This window comes from Echiichthys vipera, assembly GCF_963691815.1.
Source record: "Echiichthys vipera genome assembly, chromosome: 21".
Lineage (NCBI taxonomy): Eukaryota > Metazoa > Chordata > Actinopteri > Perciformes > Trachinidae > Echiichthys > Echiichthys vipera.
In genome coordinates, this window is record NC_139846.1 from 18,448,923 (window position 1) to 18,470,376 (window position 21,454).

Below are 21,454 nucleotides of genomic sequence, written 5' to 3' on the forward strand. Positions count from 1 at the left end.
ACTAGAGAGACTCTTGGCTACTCAAGACTCAGCGGTCACACGGGTCAAACAGGTCACTGTGATAAACATAGTGTATCCCTGATGCCGATGTTTTTCCATCTTTAAATGGAGTTTTCCATTTAGTGTGATCAGTGAGAATTCTTCAGAGGATCGTGGTGGGGTGGGTGTGTGTCTGTGTGTGTGTGTGTGTGTTTGTGTGTGTGTGTGTGTGTGTGTGTGTGTGTGTGTGTGTGTGTGTGTGTGTGTGTGTGTGTGTATGTGTGTGTGTGTGTGTGTGCAAAGTGAAACCTCATCAATGGGCTAATGGTGCAGCTCACCTAACTGTGGCACATACACACACACACACACACACACACACACACACACACACACACACACACACACACACACACACACACACACACACACACAGAGACTTGTTCCTGATCCCCAGGTGTTAGTCTGAGTGGAAAATCATTGATCGGACTCATTAGATGTGACCCTTTTCCATTATCAGAGGAGATTATAGAAGGGCTTTTTTATTCATTTTTGTTTGTGTATTATGGGAAAGCCACATGTCATGACATAACACAATTTCTACCTCGCTCTCGCTCTGGCAGCTCTCGCTCTAACATCTCTCCTTAATTGCATGTATAGGTCCTGTTTGTGCATGTGTGTGTATTTCAGGTCTGTGTGTGTAACATGTATAATAATAAGAGTGAAAAAATTCAATTTCCCCGTGCGGGATAAATAAAGTAATTCTTCTTCTTCTTCTACCTTTTTTAATAGAAAGTCATATGTGGGGTTTGCCTCACAGTGGGGAAAAAAAGTTCCTGTTATTCTTATTTTCTATATTTCCCTGTGTTTATATTGTTCATCATTTTTCTAGATTTTAGTGTTTCTTAGTGATGCTTCTTCAATGTTTGCTATCCACTTTCCACTTTGTGGGAGTAATAAAGGGATATCTCATCTTATTTGATCGTATCTTATCTTTATAAATACATGAAGATGATTAGACCTTGATGAAAGGTTTGAAAGCTGAAACCTTGACCACATCACCTACTCTACAGTAACTGCAGTGACAGTCAGTGGCATCATCATCACCTACTGGAAACAACGATGAGACAGAAGAGACTGGAAGACTCGCTCACACTGTACACTGTGGGGTTGTGCTTATTTATCATCGCCCTCTAGTGGCAATGAAAGGCTTTATAGAATAATAACAATACCCCCCCCCCCTTCCCACACCGACAGAAATACAATGATACAACATGCAGTTTTGTATTGGTAGGGTAATATAATAACGACCAACATATCTGCATTATTTAATGAGAAGGCAAAAAAACAAAACAATAAAATAAACAACGAAAACACAAAACCGCTTTTGTTTTTCTTTGAGGACTCTATAACTGACTTTTTTAAAATTCAACCCTAAAACATTTATGTCAGGAAGAAAACTGATTAAGGATATATTAAAGCAATGTTTCCGCCACTTTGGCTCATGTTTTACCCTCGCTATAAATCAGGAAATGTGACTTTTCCTCCTGCAGTTTTATAAATAAATGTTGGCTACCCACAGCAAACCAGGTTAATCACTTGACTGATTGTTAAAATGTGCAATAATGTGAGTTTAAGCTACACTATGCTTTTATTTCACAAGTTATAGCCAGAAGTTGCCTTTGTTGCCTTGCCTTTTTTTTTTTTTTTTTTTTCACTGGACACTTTAACTTGCACATTACCACCTGCACTGGTCATACAAATACAGTCACTTATATTTCATGTATATAATGCCATATGTTTAGTTTTGCATGTGTTCATGTTTATATTTATGTAGGCACTGTCAAATCAAGTCAAATTCCTTGCAATGAAAATTGTCTGGCAATAAACCTGATTCTGATTCTGATTCTGATTCTGTAGTGTGGTAAACTGACACTCATGTGGCTACAAAGGTAAAATGATTTTACTAAAATCATTCAAAAGGTGAATATATTATTTCTTTGCATAAACAATAGAGCTGTAATGGACTGACAGGAGGAAGAGCGAGACTGAAGCTCGTGAAGAAACATTTCAAACACAAAGCAGAATTTGGCTCAGGAATGGGGATGGGGGGCGCTCGTGCCAGCACGCACATGCGCACTGGGTGGGAAAACACGATTGAAAACGGGCAGCTATGCCGCGCGGTGCAGAAAACGGGCTGGACGCGTCCGCTTGGAACAACGGCCGGTGTACCGCAGGACTGACCCGGGGACTGCAGGACCGGGAGGCTGCTGACAGGCGTTAACAGCGACACATTTCCCCGGGGGGCAACCTCCTCGTGAAACCGCGGCGAAAGAAGCGACGCGAGCGCTCGACGGATCCGTTCCTCCCCCCCCTCCCTCTGCTCTCCTCCGCTCCTCGGCACCGCAAGAGAGACACCGAGACATGCGGCGATGGTGCTGCTAAACGCGTAGGATTTATCCCCGTTGTTCGGTTCTTTGTATCCACTGTAAATAAAACTCTACAGAGACAATAAGAGACAGCAGCGGGCTTCACTATGGTCCGCAAAAGGAGATGCCTAAGTAGCTGCTGTATGGGGACGTTATGCTTGCAGTTGTTGCTGTGGATTTTATGTGCCGTGAACGGAGAGGAGCAGCCGTTCAGTGTAGAGGTGAGAACCGGGACCGTTATTTGTTGACATGACAGCACCACTAAATGCACTTCCTCTCCTTTTTTTTTTAAGTCTGCACATTTTTATTTGGTCTCATTGTCAGATAATAACACTGCATTTGAGGCACATTGTCGCCCGTGTTTAGTCCGTGTTGTTGTTTCAGTAACAACAGGGTCTTTGTGAGGCGCCCAGCTGGGTTGTACTTTCGTTATGTCCCTTTCTCCACTTTTGAATTTTCTCTTTAGGGATTTTTTTAAATTTTTTTTTTACAGTTTTAGTTGGGATATGCATGGCAGCATAATAACCCCATTTATAATATTTCCCTATCAGGTTTTTCTTCCCCACGTTGTCAAAGTGGGTTCATAATATTTCATATTTCAGCTGAACAGCAGTGTCACCGAGGAAGATGTCATTTAATTCACTTTCATTTGCTTTCATTAGAATATAAATGTCCCCAGAACACAGTATAGGCTCCGGGGCTAGATTCTCTAATATGACATCTTCCCATATACACTTTAAATTCCCATGTAAATCAATACTAAGTCAACAACAACAACAACAATCCTCCTACAGAGGTCAATGGGGCTGATATTCAGCACTGCTCCAGAGTCAGATCTGCACTCTTAAAGACAGCATATAAAAACCTCCACTTTAGAGCATTTCACTAGGACCATTGTGACAAAAGCAACACATGCTCTGGGGCTGAATTCTACAGAAAGAGATCTCATGGGTTCACAGGCAACATTGTGGGCAGCCAGAGGAGAAAAAACAACGTTTCTTTTCAAAGGGCGCCTTTATTCTGATCTAATATCCCCACTACATGGATTGTTTAAAGCCTTCTGGCTACAAGTGTTGTGCCAATAAACTTTAACACTCAATCAGCCTTTAAAAAGCATCAATGGTTTGTCTTTCCCCCCCTCAAGATTCTGTAAAAGTAACGCAAGCTTTTCTCCTGTGGGGTAAAGAGAGACATTTGGGTCATCTTTTTATTTCCAGAGAAAATCACCTCTGGTTAGCCAAAGTTGAATGCATACGGCTATGATGAAGTGTTACACTGCGACCCCTCGCTGTCTCTCACACTTGGCTGCACGCACAAACACAGAGACAGCGCACAGGAACATCCTGGCATGTCTACTGACAGTCATTCAAGTCCTACATCCACATATCCACATGATTTGCAAGCTTGGCATGCCGCACTGTTCCCTTTGGAGAGACAGGAAGCAGATTTTGTCCAGATGCTACAGGTTATTCAGTTAAAATGTCCAAACTCACATGACAGACGGAGAAAGAGAGTTAGAAAGATGTAAAAGGGTTTGTGTTTGGTACTCTGAATAGGTTTACCATTATTCCCTTAAATTACCAAAATAACCTTTTACTCTGGACCAATCAGATGTCAAAATCCATACTTTTCAATAAGATGGAGCCTTGTTCTTTGTTGCAAGGCATAATCAACAACGCAAATAAGCAGACTGGTGATTCTTGGTATTCTTATCCTCGTCATGTTTTATAATTTATGTCAAGTTCCTAACGTGGCTTCACATTCCCTTCTCCCACATCCTCTGCCTTCACTTGCATGTCATTATCCTCCCCGGCCCTTGTAGCTTGCCCTTTATGTTACAAGCTTTTCTTTGTTATACTTGCATGCAAATGTATTGTAGTCACGGGACTGTGAAGTAACAGCATAAACTGCAAGACATTCAAATGAGTGCTGAGATCTATGGTTAAAAAGAAGAAAATGTTTGCTCTAAGATTACGTTTTCAGAGGAAAAAATGTGAGACTAACAGTCCGTTCATTTCTGCATATATGAGATTAAAAGCATCAAAGCGTTCTGAGTGTACGTTGATGTCTGCCTCCTGCTGTGCCTGTCACGTGTCCTGCCACAGAATGCAGTGTTGAATAAATGTGGTTACGTTAGTTTCATATCTTCGATCGCTGTGTTTTCAGCTTCTGGTGATAGTGTGTGTTGTAGGAATTCAAAACTTCCAAGTTAGTGTAGAGTGGGCTTTTCACTGTAATGCGAGACATTTATGCCCACATAATTTAATCATTATCATTGTCCTGGGTATCCCAGAGATGAGAGGACTCCTTGGGCAGAAACATGGTCTGCCACAAACACACGTTCCTAGTGAACATACTGAATGTGCGCGCTTACGCACCGGTAGAGGTAACAAACGCCCATCCTCAGGGTGGCAACATAGAGCTAATCAGAGCATTTCCATGACCACGGTAGTAAACAAACATGGCGTCTGTGGAGGAACACGTTTACTGCTGTGCTTTCTGCACAGAAGGAAGAAAAAAAGGCGACGACGGAATGTGTGTCTGACTGAAGAGGTGACGAATTGTCATAAATATGCCGACACATATGGGCAATGTTCAGCCAGAGCTTTTTCCATCTGATATTTTGTGTGGACGTAAAACGGAGCACAAGGGGTCAGACCGCAGTTCGTGCTTGCATCGGTTAAGATTTTCAGGTTACACTTTCCAGAATGCAATGATGTATGAAACCGAACTTGTGTAGCTCAAAGCGCCTGCGTTTGTAGTGTGCTTGCGTGGACCATGTTTCTGCCCTTAAGGCTGCAGGAGAGCGTAGCACAAACATTTAAGCCCTTTCCAAAACTGACACACCCTTGGGTTTGAGCATCAAGTTGTCAAAAGTACTAAGTGAGACAGTGTTGGGCAGCTATCAGGTAACTGTGGATGTGAAGTAGGACGTCAGTGGAGACGAAAATGCGAACTGAGTGGGCTTAATGTAAGAGTTAGGAAATTAGGTACAATACAATGCAAAAATACAGTACAATGTTTTGTTTGTAGAGACTGTGAGCGATGTTGAACTGGTTTCATTGGAGCCATTCACTGGCCTTATGTTAACACATTGCTTAGATACAAATAGAGCCTGTGTATTAAACAGTTTCCCCCCACAAAAGACCCTAACAACTAAATGATACCAAGACATTTCTTCCATCCATTAACATGGGTTTAATGGATAAGATACAATAAATAGAAGCAAAGTAAAAATAATTGTTCAGTTTAAAAGGATTTCAGAGCAAGTAGTTAAGAGTGTTTCCTCGCTTCAGGTCCTATTTGCGCCTGTGAGACGAGGCTGAGACGTGAGCCGCAGTAGCCAGTGCCGACAGCGTATCTGCTGTGTGAGACATGCGAATGAAATACGTGAGATGTGGTCTAGACACAAGGTTACACCACAGGTCATAGTTTGTGACAATGAAGAGAGAGTATTTCCCCTAAATAACAGGTGTGGTTTGAGGTGGGAGGTCACCTAAACCCTTCCCTGTAATTGCTGGTCAGACTGCCGTCTTTTAGAAAACGTCTTGGATGGCGGCTTCAGTGCTGACTTCCTGGATTTGACTTCATGGCAAACTGAGTTTACTGTATTGTCAATTTTCTTCTTAATTACAATTTTCTTTGCTCTGGATTACATTTAACAGAAAGCGCAGCCTGTCACTGGGTGATAAAACAGTAATTAATACTTGTAACACCTCACTTCAGCCTAACACTATAGATCTGCCAGTCTGGGCTTACTGCTGGAATATTTCTCAAAGCCCCTCAGCTTCTGTTTATCCCTCCTTTATTTGTCTTCCCTCAAGAAGTTATTTTCTCCGCAAATTAGACAATGTCATTAACAATGGCACAGCTACAAGTTCATTCCATTTATCGCCTTGTGAGTTATATTTTCTGTTTCAATCCATATTGATTTTTTTAATGAAAAACTTACACCAGTGAAGTCGTTGTTTTAATACTTTCTCTGCAAGGCCACATACTGTACGCTGTAGGTGGGGTGAGCGAACGATCTTGGGTTATTTTTATCATTAACTTTTACATAACACAGTAATTACAGGAGAGATAATGGATTTTTAATCTCTTTTTCCTGTCTGTTTGACACGGTTGCGCACAGTTAGATGAAATTTCACTAAATATTGCACAAGGGCTGTGTGCCACAAACACACAGCCGACATGAACTGTGTTGAACTGTCCTCCCTTTTTCGTCCGCAGTGTTGTATCTTGAACTGAAAGATTTCAAAACCAACATCATATTTGGCTGTTTTTAAGACCCAGTTCACTGCTGCAACGTTTACCCTTTGAGCTGCTTTCCCATTGGACTGATGCCACCTTAAAGCTTTGAATGCAGGCACCATGTGATCAATGTGTTCATTTGTTCATTACATCTCATCTTAGGTCGTACTCACACTGTCCTTTTGGCCGGGGCCAAAACCGTTTTTTCAGCTAAAGCCTAGTACCTTTAAGCAGTGTGAGTGCACCCGCTCCGCGCATAACTGCGGCCTTGGAGGTGGGCTTTAGCGGAGCCGTTTGCACATGTACGAGCACGAGCGTGCGCACGTGTACGAGCACGAGCACGAGCCCTACGGCAGTAGCGTTATGTGCGCCTGTTCGGACATGTAAATAGAAGGACAGACCATGCGCGGACATTTAACAACAACAACAATGGTGGTGAAAGGTTCACGTTGGTGTGATGTGGAGGTGGAGTGTTTACTGCAGATTTGGTCGGATGAAAATATTCAAAAACAGTCGACGAGACGCACAAAAACTCCAAGGTCTGTGGAAAGATTTGTAAACAAAGCCACACACACGCGATCAATGCGTGTGACGTGTTACGGCGTGATGGCGTATGGACAGCAAGAAGTATTGGCCGGCCCTGGTAGTGTCAGTACAAACGGGGCCGGGGCGCGGGGGGGAGGAGTGGGACAAGTACCCTAAAGCCCGGGTCGCGGTACGGAAGGACAGTGTGAGTATGTCCTTAAATGCTTTTGTTTCCATGTGACCTGAAATAATGGTCTGGTTACCTAAAATCCTCATTGGTTTCCTTATAGCTATTTCTGTGCTTTGTAGCCTACCTTCTTTTCATTCTGTGGGGATTTGTGATATTTTGACTCATGGCTGATTTTTCTCACTGCAGTAGCTTTCTCTAGGAACATAACAACAACAAGGTGGAAGTGCCAAAGCCTCATGAGAGGCATCAGGTGCAGCGCTTCGCACTGAGTCACATTTAAGTGTTTGAATCATGCCACTATGCTCACCAGAGACAATAGGGAAGTGGCTTACTCAGAGATAATCTGCTCTACAACAAAGAGAGTGCTAAATTTCTCAGGTGTACTCCCTGTCTGTTAACACATCCTTTCTCAGATGGATGGCTGAATTAATTAAAGCTGGTGTGGCAAGACTCTGCTGACTGTCAGTTATAATAATTAACTCCACCAAAGGTTTTTCTCTTGCCTCTGTTTGCCTGTCTGTCAGCACGTTTTCTCAAAGATCTATCATCAGATCTGCATGAAATGTGGTGGACAGATTAGATTTTTGATCCAAAACTAGTCAGTTATTGACTCAGCCATACCTATGAAACAGATATGAACACAGTGTTATTTCAAAATATGAAAGATGCCAAAATCTGTTACGCCAGTCGATATGTTCGTCCTCACGGTACATGGTCCTTCTGCGTTGTTTTTTTCACATGAAATTTCTCTTAATGATGTTTGAATCTTCCTTTACTGTCCTGTGCCATGGTAGTTATCAGTACTCATGTGAACCACCTCACTAAACTGCTACACGATTGTCCAAAATAGCCTCAAATTGAAAATGCATTACTTTTGACACACAAACCGACTGTTGGTGTGTTTCATCAGTAGTTATAGTCTTACGGCTTTCATTCATTCATTCATCTTCAACCGCTCGTCCCCGTCGGGGTCATGGGGGGCTAGTGCTGATCCCAGCTTACATCGCGTGTGAGGCGGGGTACACCCTGGACAGGATGCCAGTCTATCGCAGGGCACATAGAGACGAACAGAGACAGACAACCATTCACACCTACGGGCAATTTAGAGCCATCAATTAACCTAACACGTGCATGTCTTTGGACTGTGGGAGGAAACCGGAGAACCCGGAGAAAACCCACGCAGACACGGGGAGAACATGCAAACTCCACACAGAAAGGCCCCAGCCGGGATGAGAACCTGGAACCTTCTTGTTTAGTTGAAAAAAAAAAAATGTATTCCTTTTATTTCTGTCAGTTTTTCAACTTTATCTTTGACAAAATAGGTGTGGAAATGTTGCTGTGGATGCAGCCCTATTTTCCTCCTACATGCAGTACACTTTGTATGTATGGGCTTACCTTCTGTGTCTGAGTGCATGCAGGGGTATTTACGAGTGTATTTATACTTGTGTGCTTCGCCCCTTTGTTTCTCACTGAGCAATCATATGGATTGCAAGTACACAAACACTCGCACAAACAGCATCCTTGACGTCATTTGGCTTTTGTAAGTGAGCAGACTTCGGAGCCTCTGGGGTGTCTGTGTCGGTCTGTTCACCCAAGCCTAGAGAATATACAACACCTGCACTGACCTAAATGATTCATAATCACACACACACACACAGACGCCAACACACACCCGAATTTCCTCAGCAGCCACTTTTTTTTTATGTGATGGTCCCAGTCTTTCTATCTGAATGTCAACAAAGTCTTTCTCGCTCTCAGATGTTTCTTTGGTCCCAGCTTACTGAGCTGTTAAATCTTTAATGTGACTGACAACGGCAACATTAGATGAGGCCAGTGGGGCATCACATGTAATGCTGTCAATTAAGCTGTTGACAGAAACGCTTGTGGAGGTGTGTGTTTGTTTGTGGATGTGTGTGTGTGTTTCTTAACTGCACAATCTTTGTGAGTCACGTCAACTGTTGCAGTCTGTGTCTGTGTGCAGTGATGTAATCTTGGACCAGTATGTTTGAATGTGTGATTGCAGTTCACCCAAAAGTTAACATCAGTGAATTATCATAATTTCTTTCAGCACTGAGAACTTTATGCAAAGTGAGTTAATAAGATGTCGCATGGTGTCAGATGTTAAAATCCAAGCAGGCATTTCATTGTCGAATGATCCACTGGAAACTACACTGTGCTGATCAGTATGTGTGATCAGGCTGTGACATTTTAGGTTGACATTTTTGTGACATTTCATCCTAATAAGGCCACGGAGATGGTGAACACGGCGTGCATTATGTATTTTTTGAGTGCGTGTATGTGTGTAAGCACTGGGGGCTAAATATGAAGCTATGCCCTGTTCCACCTCTGCTATAATCACATTGCATTCGGGGTCATGAGATGCAGATGATGGTGTTGGTATCGGTATAGATTTTACAGTATGAATTCAAGTTCAACATTTAAATTATGTGTGTATGTGTGTGGGCTTGTGGTCACTGGTGTGGGCAGGAAAGCTGCGGTTGCCTTGACGACCCTGGCACACTCGCCAGTGGTTCCGCGTGTAACCGATGAATAATTCAGGTTGGTCCGAGGCGGCATGCTTTCCCAGGAGGCCAGGGATCACGTTCCCACGAGTCACCTGTGCCCAAAGCTCCGGTCACTCCCAGCTGCTATGATACTGGACAAAATAGATCCGCTTTTCCACTCCATCATACATGACATGAAGTATTCTGTCATACAATCAGAAAGATCAGAGCCGAGCTGCATGGCACTCTCCTTTGAATAATACAATAACTCTGCTGAATACTTAGAAATGTAGCAGAGGCAAATCTAATCAAAATGTTGGAGAACACGCATATTAGTTGTGGCATGATTCCTCCTCATTGATTTTTTTTTTTTTTACCTACTGTATCCCCAAAAATGTATCACACAGAACAATAGTTAAAACATTTCATAATAATCCCAAAATATCAGGACTGGAATCCTCCAAAATGTGATTCCCTCCTCAACCGTCTTAACTTTTTAATTATTGGCAAACCTGATATTTGTGGTTTGAAAAGGGACTCGGGGCAAGGTCCTCTAGTGCTGATTTTCTATCCTAGCAGGGGGCTAATTGTATTCACCGAGCATCCCCGGGTGTAAATCATTCACTGATTAGATGAGTAGCCTGAAAAACAGGAAGGCTCTCAGGCAAGTAGTGACAGGAACTTGGCCTTAGCAGAGGAACTTATTGACATTTTACTGCCTACAGGCAGTTTTAAGACAGCACGTCTGTCCTGCTAGAACACCTGTGTCACTTATTGGTTGTGAAATTGTACCGAGTGGCATATGGCTCATAATTTGAGTGCCATTTCTGCTAAATTAATGAAAAACGTTACCCCTCTCTCTTCCGTGTAAGATAATTACAAGTTATAAGTAATATGTTAACTTTATTTTTGACAGAAAGGCTGAAACAGTTAAACTATTGAGACTGATGCATGATGGGAACGTTGCTGATACATACTGATGTGCATATGTAGTACACACACACACACACACACACACACACACACACACACACACACACACACACACACACACACACACACACACACACACACACACACACACACACACACACACAAACTCTTATAAAGATGCAGGAACAGTGTGTGTGTACACTGATGATGAGTAATACTGTTAAATATATAATCTCTTCTGTCCCCTTCTGCCTATAAACCCTCTCTTGAGTAGTTCAGGCTTGTAAACACACTCTACTCTTTGAGCACACTTACCACAAGCATTATTCTGATATTTTATGGAACAGCCTCAGCCTAATTACCTCCAATATTGCAGTGTGTACACGTACTGTCACAGAAACTGACATATAAACTTCAATTACAGTGAATTAAAGGGCATGCAGTGGTGCCAGTTCTCAAAGGTTTTTATGAGACTTAATTTATGGTAATATTTGCCATAAAAGGACTTAAAGTTTGTGACCAAAGAAAAGCCTGACACTTATAAAAGCCGTGGTCATATTTTAAATGTTAATCACCCGGTCTCCTTTGGTGGTACCTTTCCTTAGTGTATATGGCTTCCTGTTCAATTTCACCCCTTTTTTAAAGTTACTTTTAATGTCACAATGACACCCTCCTCTGCCAACTGCCATGTCCACATTTCACCATAATTAATTAATGCACATGTGAGTTGCAGAACACGTCGAACGTCCCTGTAATCTAATCTTATCAGCTGATCAGTGACAAACATCAGCTGCCACCGCGCACAATCAGCGTGTTGCCATGCCGACCGGGCTTCCTGAGGCAGATCTCATCCATAATTGAGTGATTCCATCTTGCAGGTTGGCCTTTTGATTGCACCCATTGGCTAATTGGCTTGCCTTCTGCGCGTCAGGTAGCAAGCCAAGCTGGACGTTTGAGAGGTGGTCCAAGGACATGAATGCTCCAGGTTCACCTCATTTCAGTGCTTATGTGAGATGTCTGTACTAGGACAAGACCTCTGAGTCACTCCACTACTCTACCCTCTCTTTCCTGATGCGTGGCGTCTGTGTGTTGGTAGCACAGGGGCTTTACCTGAGATGACTTTGCTAAGTGATTGTGAATTTAGTCACTCTGTTGGAGACTATTCTGTACCTGAAAGGTCTTATGTGAATGGATGAGCCTCAGAAAAGCAGAATATTGCATTTTCTATAGCTATAGTTGTTTTAAATGCACTGAAGTATCCTTTTAAGGTAGCTATGTGGACCTAAACCGCAAGCTGTTTATTTTTTCATAGTGTGACAAAGGTGAAAATGAAATGCACCGTGAAGAAGTGAGGTTATGCGAGGCTGTTCGCCCATCACAGCCATGAGAGAAATCTACTTCAAAGTAGAGTGAAATCAAGTGTGGAGAACGCGAAAAATAGGCACTGATGCATTTCAGACATTCTAGCCTTCATCAGGGCATGCTGGTAAACTCCTTATCTCTCCACTTCAAGAGTGCCTTGATTTCTGGAGAAGTTTAACCTCATTATAGCATGCCACTCTTTCTGGAAAACTCGCTTTTTTGTCTAACAGCATGATTATTAGATTACACATGAGAGACTTATTTTTGTTTCATGACATGTTCATACTTGGCTGGTTTCATTGAGTTACATCACAATGTTGGTAAGAGTTGGGTGAATGCGTAAATGGATCAAATAAACACGCCCAAATTATTACTGGTTCGTTAAACTTCAATCGTTTTTATCTGATGTCAAGATAGCTACACATATTTCCCCATTTATCATATTGTAGTACACAACATGTCATCTGTATCCTTTGTTCTAGCTTTCCTTTTTTGTTGACCGATTAATCCTCTCCTTTAACTCTTAGCAAGAAAGTGAATAAACATAATTCCCAAAATATAGAACTATTCTTTTAATGCTCCTATCCAATAAATTCTTGTCTAGATCAGCCTTCTTAGCTTAGATGCAGGAAAAGAGGTCCCATTGGTTTGGCAGTTGCGTTTAGTTCCCAATCAGCAGCTATCTCTATAAACAGATATCTGCACATGAAGGCAGCATCAGTAGGCAACCGGATAAGATTTTGGTATCGAAAGCAATCTGGTTTTCATTTGTAGTTTTAGGATTATTGACCATTCAAGGCGGAATGCAATCCATTTACTGTACATGGCTTTTTAATTTGATTGCTTTGCATTCATATGTAAATATCTGTTTATAGAGATTAGGGTTGTCTAAAAAATCGATACCCGGAAAATAATCGATACTAAAACTTACTATCGGATTATATTCATTAATTTGCAAAAGTATTGTTTACAGTACTTTTACAGTCAACAGTGCAGCCTCCGCCTCCTCCAGTTGACGCGTAACATCACCCAGCAGCGCTGCAGACAAAACTAGACAGAAGCTCAAGCTCATATCTCGGAGCACATGAATGCTGCTTCATCACGTTAACAACACTGAGCTGACTGAACACAGCTAGTGCTGCTGCTGGAGGACCTTGGCTGCAAGTCTTAGTAGAAAGTGAACAAAGCAGAAGTGCTGTTTGGAAGTATTTAGCATAAGAGGCTAACGACCAGGGAAAGGCTAAGGATGCGGAAGAACAAGCTGTTAGCAACTAACAATAAACATTAACAGCGGAGCTAAGCAGCTAACATAGTCAGTCCTGCCCATTTAGCTGAATACATAAGCATGGAGCAGATCCCTGTTTACACTGTGGAGAAACCTGACTAGCAATAACTGATTCAACAACTGAATGCAAGGTTTAAACCTCCTTCATGGGATCATTTAGTGTCCACAGAAATCCCTGAGCTATACAACACAAGAAAACAAACATTTGTCATATTTATATTCACCCTACTGTTGTGTGTTGTCCGTCAGACAACTTTTTAAAAGTGTTGTTATTGATGTTGTTTGTATTGTTCTAATCTTTATTTTTTTAAATTCTGCCTTCATTTTTTGTCATTTTCTCCCTATGGTATCGGAAATGGTATAGAGTATTTTCCTGGGTATCATCAACATCATGGGTATCGACTTTGAAATTCTAGTACCGTGACAGCCCTAATAGAGATTCTCAAGTTGCTAATCTGACCCCACACACTGTAGAGAAAGTCTTGGCTCGGATATCCAAGGGTTACACAAGAAATCCAGATATATTGGCAGTTGCCCCCAGACATTAAGTTTTCATCAAAGCGATAGCTGATGGGTTACAAGATTGACAATCAGCCAATGTGTAATGTTTACAATATCCTTTTAATTATTATTACAACAAGAAGTCCAAATTGCCGCTCTATTGCACAGCACCGTATATGCTTACAAGCTCCTTTGTTATCCATTTGCAGAGGTAGGATGGTGTGGAATTTCTGTCTTATTGAATAAGGGGGGCTGTCGAGCTGGAGCCTCCTGCTCTCAGGAATCCTTTCATTGGCAGTACACGAGAACCATAGATCATGAAGACTGAATCAATGAGGAAGAGAAGAGAACAGCGGAGAGGGAGGTTAAAGAAAGTAAACAGACTGAGATAAGGACGGATAGGAGATAGGAGAGTGAAAGGATGTAAAAAGTAAAGAGCTGGGTAATGATTTATCGAAACACATGTTTAGGATCTACTCTTCTCTCTAGGATTATAAGAAGAAGGTGGGCCACTATCCTGGAAGCAGTGAAACACTGAGAGACACGCCTTAGCAGTCAGATGTGTGCTCTGTTGCTTTTTAAGCAGTTGCCCCATATTTTTTACAAGACCCATAACGCAAAAATCCAAGCTCCTTCTAGTTTTTGCCTCTTCCCAAAACAAGTCATGGAATACTAATAACGTGTGAGCCGAGATATAATCTATAAACTTCGGCATGAGGAGGACATCAAAGATCAAAGACATAGATTCAATCTTTGAAATTTTATGCAGTATTAATGTATTTGAGCCTTGAACTAACAGTGTATGCTTGAGTCATGATGGTGTGTATTGTGGATTTGGAAGTGCAACTGTGGCAACAATTTTGTCTGGTTGACCATGAAAGTTTATACCAATCTGTGTTAGTGATGGAAGTGACCAGAGAAGTGTTGCAGAGATTTATTATATCTTACTGAGCAACAGTGGTTTCTTGAGTTCGGGTATATAGCCAGCTTTCTGGACTAAAACTGCAGTTACAACCACCCTGATGATGTCATAGTGTTGTCATCAGGGGTTATCTCAGTTTGGGCTTGGGAGACTACACATTTCTAACAGAAAGCTTTCTAGCTGGAGGTGTGGCGTTTGAAAGAGGTATAACAAAAGTACGCCATTTGTTGTATTATGGGAAATGTAGAATAAAGTGTTGGAGCTTGACCTGTACTAGGGTCTAAGGTAAAATGTAAGAAAATGTAAAATCAAGCATATATATGACACTTATCTGTATTTGTATACACATCTGTGCTCTTTTCTGCTGTATTCATTTATTGTGCCATCTTGCTTTCCCTGCAGTATTGTGTAAAAAGAACTGGTGTGACAGCTACACCCTCCATGTCTTGGCAATGTCTCTCCATCTCAATCTCTGAACAACCCCCTTCACCTCCTGCATACACACACACACACACACACACACACACACACACACACACACACACACACACACACACACACACACACGCACACACACACACACACACACACACACACACACACACACCACACACACACACACACACACCATCCAATATCCTGTCAATGTCTGAGTGACAGATATATCTAACAGCAGCCTCAGCTTTCTCTCTCTTTGCCTCTTTTCTTATACATCTCTGTATCTGATAATGGCTGCATTGTCTGAAAGCCCAAACACATCACACCGCCTCACTTAATACGTACTGCTGAAAAGACTCTCTGTCATGTTTTCTTTGCAGCTTCTCATTTACATAATAGTACTGTGGCTCATACTCCATACACTCTTTTCGTATAGCCGGAGCAGGATTTCAAAACATCTAGAATGTATTATAGTGACACATAGATAGTATGTGTCAACACACCAATGTTAAAGTTGTAAGCGCAAATTCATTTTAAATTCATGGATAGTTTCTTTATGTTTTCGCCCACGTGAGAAGCCGTCCAACTGAACCAATCTGATGTACTGAAGCCTCTACCAGATGCTTCTCTACCAGCACAGTTGTACAGTATTCTAAGACTGTAGGGGAAAAAACAACCTCATGGCATTCGGATTTTTGTTTGGCTAAATATGCAGTGCCACGTCTAAACTGAATACTTTTTCATCTGTCTTTTTTTCCTTCTCTTTCACCCAAAAAGCGGCAGGGAATTCGCCAGGGCAGTGGTTATAGGACGTGGTCACAATGAAAAACACTGCAATGTCAGAGAGGTGATGTGAGGGAGGTACAGAGAAGGAATTGGAAAGTTGACATTACGAGGAAAAGGAACGGCAGTAAAAAGTGACATGACAGAGAGAAGATGCATTGCAGAGAGCAAGACGGAACAAGTCAATATCTTACCCCGCGTGATACCTGCTGCTTTAAGGGATTTGAATGAATTCTGCTTTATTATGTGGCTATAAAGATGATTGTTCAGCCTGTAATTGAGCAATATTAATGTTAAAGTTGCTCGAGGTATAATCAGATTTACAATCATAAAACAGAAGATTTGGAAGGATAAACACAAGTTCTGAAAGTCTCAACTGATTTGAAAAGTTAAAAATAAGATTTGAAGGATTAAGTAAGATTTCAATGTGTGCACTACCAAGATTTCATTTTATTTGTGGCAACCCATTCTGAGATCCACCTCACTTCTTCAGAGATGAAAACATGCCCTTTCAGCTTTTGCATGCTTATACCTGTGATACTATTCTAGGAAAAGCCACGGTCTCACACACACACACACACACACACACACACACACACACACACCCTCCCCCCCTTGCAGCCCAATTGTTGACAAAGGCGTGCTAAAGTACCCTCATGGGGGCCAAAACGTGTGCTAAAGTGCCCCCTGGAAGCCAAAACGCATGCTAAAGTACCCTCATTGGGGCCAAAACGTGTGCTTAAGTGCCCTCGTGGTCAGACACATTCAAGGATTGGCAAGAGACTCTTTATGACCAAATTATAAGATGGCTACTTGACTCCGGTGTGAGCCTGTCATGTCCTGCAAGCTCTACCCAGGCGTCAGTGCCACATAGTATTTCCAGTAAATTAGAACGCGTCTGACTAAGAAAAAACTGAACATCTGAGTGTGTTTTGGAGAGAGAGCTTTTGATCTGCTTGCTGTGCGGCTGTAATATTGTCTTGAGATTTCTTCACCGATGTTTGTTTGTTTTGTTTTTGTCATGGCTGCGCTCTCATCAGTGTCATCGGGCTTTAGCGTGTGTGTCACTGTTTGTGAGTACAGCTTGTTTGCAAGTGCTTCATGTTTCAAGTGTATCCATGTCTCTGCGCACATGTGTGTGCATGTGTGTCAGATAACAGCGATGTAGTTTCACTGCCTGGGCAATCAGATGGAAATCTCACCCATGCACCTCTCTCCGCCAAAGGTGCATTCAGAGTGTATATGAACCTGACACACATCATAATGTTATCACCCACTCACTGGGTTCTTAGGGAGAGAGGGGCAGGGGTGTAGATAGAAAAATCCTTTAACATGGAACAGAACTCCCAGCAGCGAGAGATGAAACATTAAAAAAAAATGGAGTGAAAAGGTTGAAGGAAGGAGGACAGAAGGAGGTACCCTAGGCAGAAAGGTGCAAAGAAATGCAAACCACCATGATACATGCATAACATTTTGACATCTGCCACACTGATGAGGGTGAAAGGTTGATAAGTCATTGCTACACTGTGCATGTTCCTACCTACAGTCCTCAGGGGATGGGAAGCAGAGAGGGAGAGCGTCATGGATTTGCCAGGGTGCCAATCACAGCACACACGCACTGGGAAGATGAAGTCTAGTTTAGAAACTGTAGGATCCTCTCTGTGTATCCATTTTAACGGAAGCATGAAATACTTTTGATTTGTGTAAAAGTGCATCTTGAGTTCTCTCTGTTATATCTGTTTGTCGTATACAATTCAATATGTTGTAGTGTCAAGATCAGCAGTTCATAATCATTTGTTATGAAGTGTCCTGAAAAACAAAGTGTACTGTGGTATAAAATTTAGGTATTCATTCATAATTCATTACCTACTTTATCTATTTTGTGTTGTATGCTTGCCTAAAGGCATTGTTGCGTGTTCAGTTGACCTGCTGTGGCTGCACTGACTAAAAGACTCGGGGTTACAATAGCACTTAATTGGACTTAATTCATCGAAAGTTGAACACTTGACTTGAGCAATTAAATGAACAATGAACCCAGCGAAGAAATAGTGCACCCTCCCATAAAACCGCAGCTTGTTGCTTTTTCAGTTCTTTTTTTTGGGTCCAGGTTTTGAAACGAGAGATAACGTGTGAATTTATGAGCTTTAGATGTGCTTTTTTTTTTTTTGCTCTATTTTTTTTTTTTACTATGTTTAATATTGTAGGGATGAACGACGACTCTTTGCCCCTTTTATAAACCCCTTATCATGAGCACCTCAAACATGTATGTTTAACTTCCACCCTTGTAAGTATGTATCGATTTAAACAACTATAAAACAAACTATCAAATAAGAATGGTGTGAGCATTATTGTCTGTAACAAATCCCACGGACAAAAGTGGCTTTTAAACGAGGCCATTGTAAGTGTAAAGCTATGGCATGCACTTTTTAAACATTCATTGCGTTCATATGGAGTGACACTTTCAAACATCTCCGTCAATGATCGCTGTCTGGGGGGATTTGACTAGCCTTGGGCACTGGTGCTCAGCATTTCAGCCATACAACTGTCGTACAGGGCTTTGTGGGTTTTTTTAAGTGCTGGTACAGGTTTGTAGTTCTGCCCTTTGAAGTAGCAACAGTTGCACCGCATGTTCTGCAAAATAGCCCTACCTAACGCTGCGCAGCATCATACTTTTGAAACCAAAGTAGTTCCACACAACTGAGGTGATGTTTCTCTTTGAGACTAAAGTCTTCGGTGACTTTGAGTTTCCGACTGTTCTGTTGAGCTTGACGCCATTGTGCAGCAGGTTAAAGTGCAGCGTGACTGATGCTTGTTGTTGAAAGCGAGTGCTCCACTTGCTCGCGTATTGCATGACCCGTGTAACTGCATCCCTTGCGGTTAGAAAATTGTGTTTTATCTAACGCGATATTATCGCAAATGCAATTAATCGTTCAGCCCTACAGTATTGTACAAACTATATATGTGAAATGACATTGCCCACACATTTATTCACAAGCTGTTTCTCAGTGTTGCAGTTACAGTTCAGGTAGATGAGCAACATCCCCAAGCTTAATTTAACGTTAAGGCAACCAAAACCAAAAGTGACAAAGACTGCCATCTTGTACTGTTGTAACTGGCACCTTTTTTGTCTCAGTTTGTCACACTTCGTGAATATCTACAAACAGCCCGTGCAGTGAGTTTTATAAGAGCTCATTGTTGCTGCTCGGAGCCTGACACGAGGCTCACTCAATGTAACGGAAGCTGTAGACTCACATTTGTTCCACTGTTGAATAATGGTTTGCCTTTTATTGCATTCTCCTTGTCTGCTCTCACACTATGCTTCCCTCCCTGTTCAGTGAATTTCCTTCTCAGCGTGTATGCTATCCTGAGCAGCAGGCCACTGGAATGACTGAAGCAGCTTGACAACATTGTGCACGAGAATAGAACTCAGGTTTCACAACACTGTGTTGCTGAGTGAAAAATAAAAAGGGTTGATGCGAATACGCTGCCTGGCAGTTCATCGCCTCTCTGAGACTCTGTTTTCGTGCTGTTTCTGTGCACATCAAACAACAATTATTTTTTTTTATTGGTTGAATTTTCTTTTTATTGTTTGGTTGGCTTCAAGTTGTTGAATGCAGCAGTTAGTGAATCTGTTGTTTGCCGTTTTTATGATGAAAGCTGCGAGAACGCTGAGAGGCTTGGACTATCCAAATCCCTAAAGCCTCTTCTGTGGAAAAACCCATCTTCTCCCTGGTCCAAAGATCTGAGCTGTGATTCCCTCTGGACAGATTTTATAGGGGGACTGAAAGCTCTATTACACAAAAGCCTTCCCCTGACAAGCCAAATGACACGATAACAGATGACATTCTGCACTATAAACTTGTGTAGAGAATTCTCTCTTTCTGATCATGCCCTTTTCCTTACCAAAACATCTTGGAAAATGTGCCTTTAGATCTGTTATTTTCTGATCTCTTGGATCTCTAGCTCTCATGTTGTAACTTGATGGACATTAAATGTCCCCTAGTGTAAAAAGTGAGTTTTTGTTGTCATAAAGCAGGTCACAGAGCTATATAAATACTGTGAGAGTATCAAAACACTCAATCCACAGAGAAACACACCCAGCCTGAATTCAGAAACTGTGTCTTTAGATAAGCCGTCAGGACTTCTGTACTGTTGTTATGTCACAACTATACTACAAATAGGTAGAAATTGCCATGGCAGGGCTGTTACAGTCATTTACCAGCTGCAGTGACGGTGCAGAGACGCTGAAAGTGCATAATGAAGCATATACATTGACCAATCACAGCAGATTGGACCTTTTAAGTAGGGAGTAAATACATGTATGGAGAGCAGGAAAAAAATAATGTGTTTTCGAAAACTTAAGCATGTAAGCATGTAACCCAAAATACAAGCATGAACCCAACAATTAGCATAACATGGCCCCTTTAAAGGGTTAATAGAACAGGGAATGAAACAGTTTATTTAACCATTAATCTACCATCACCCCTTGTGTTATTTTAGACATAGACATTAGCCTCTCATGTAGAAACACTACTGTAATGTCTCACCGTTACCTCTGCATGTTTTTTGTCCATAGGCATGGCTCCAGAGGTATGGCTACCTCCCTCCTGCAGACCCCAGAATGTCGGTGCTGCGTTCTACTCGAGTCATGCAGTCCGCTATTGCTGCCATGCAGCGCCGCTACGGCCTCAATGTCACAGGGTCTCTGGACGGCAGCACCATAGGGTGAGTCACAATATGAGACCTTGAGTTTGGAGCTCTGTTCATGATGACTTTCTTCAAGAAATGAGGAAACGTAAGTCGGGAGTTAAAAAAATGTGAACAGCCAGGAGGTAGATCATGCAGTAACACATCATGCTGATAAAAACTAGGCTAATGTCATTTATTGTCTTTCATTGTTAAGACAGGAGACAAATGGAAGATTAGTCTCTCATTCATCCTCTGCTTTGCATTTTGAAGTCACCAAGTTACCCTAACGTGGATCAGGTGGGTAATTTGATCAAAGGTGCCCCTCTGTTGTCAGATCAAAGGCTGCAAAAGTATTAATTCTGAGTGGAAGAGCGAGAAGAACAAGGAAAGTGTTCGGTTGCTCCTCTGACAGACAAATATGAGGCAGGTTTGAAGGAAGAACTCACTTTTTTGTAGCAACAATAAAAAGAAGAGTCTTTCTCATGTTGCCTGTTGTGCCTACTCATGGCTGTAGCGGAGGGTAAACCCACCTGAAGCTTACAAAAGACGTATCATAAAATTATACTTTGCATTAGAAATAAAACATACATGTATGGAATATTCAGTAGTACAGTTGCACAGTATACATATGGTTTTCAACCCACTCACATCATACCCAGTTTTAAC

General features: G+C 41.9%; 1 protein-coding gene across 1 annotated transcript in view; it reads left to right on the forward strand.

Moving 5' to 3' along the window:
* The first annotated feature begins 2,138 nt into the window (after positions 1–2,138).
* Positions 2,139–21,454, forward strand: part of mmp16a (matrix metallopeptidase 16a (membrane-inserted)) — a 74,800-nt gene continuing 55,484 nt past the window's right edge. The window contains exons 1-2 of the mRNA XM_083935687.1: positions 2,139–2,626; positions 20,676–20,824. Coding sequence (XP_083791813.1) covers positions 2,513–2,626; positions 20,676–20,824 — 263 coding nt within the window. The 5' untranslated portion in view covers positions 2,139–2,512. The remainder of the gene's footprint in view (positions 2,627–20,675; positions 20,825–21,454) is intronic.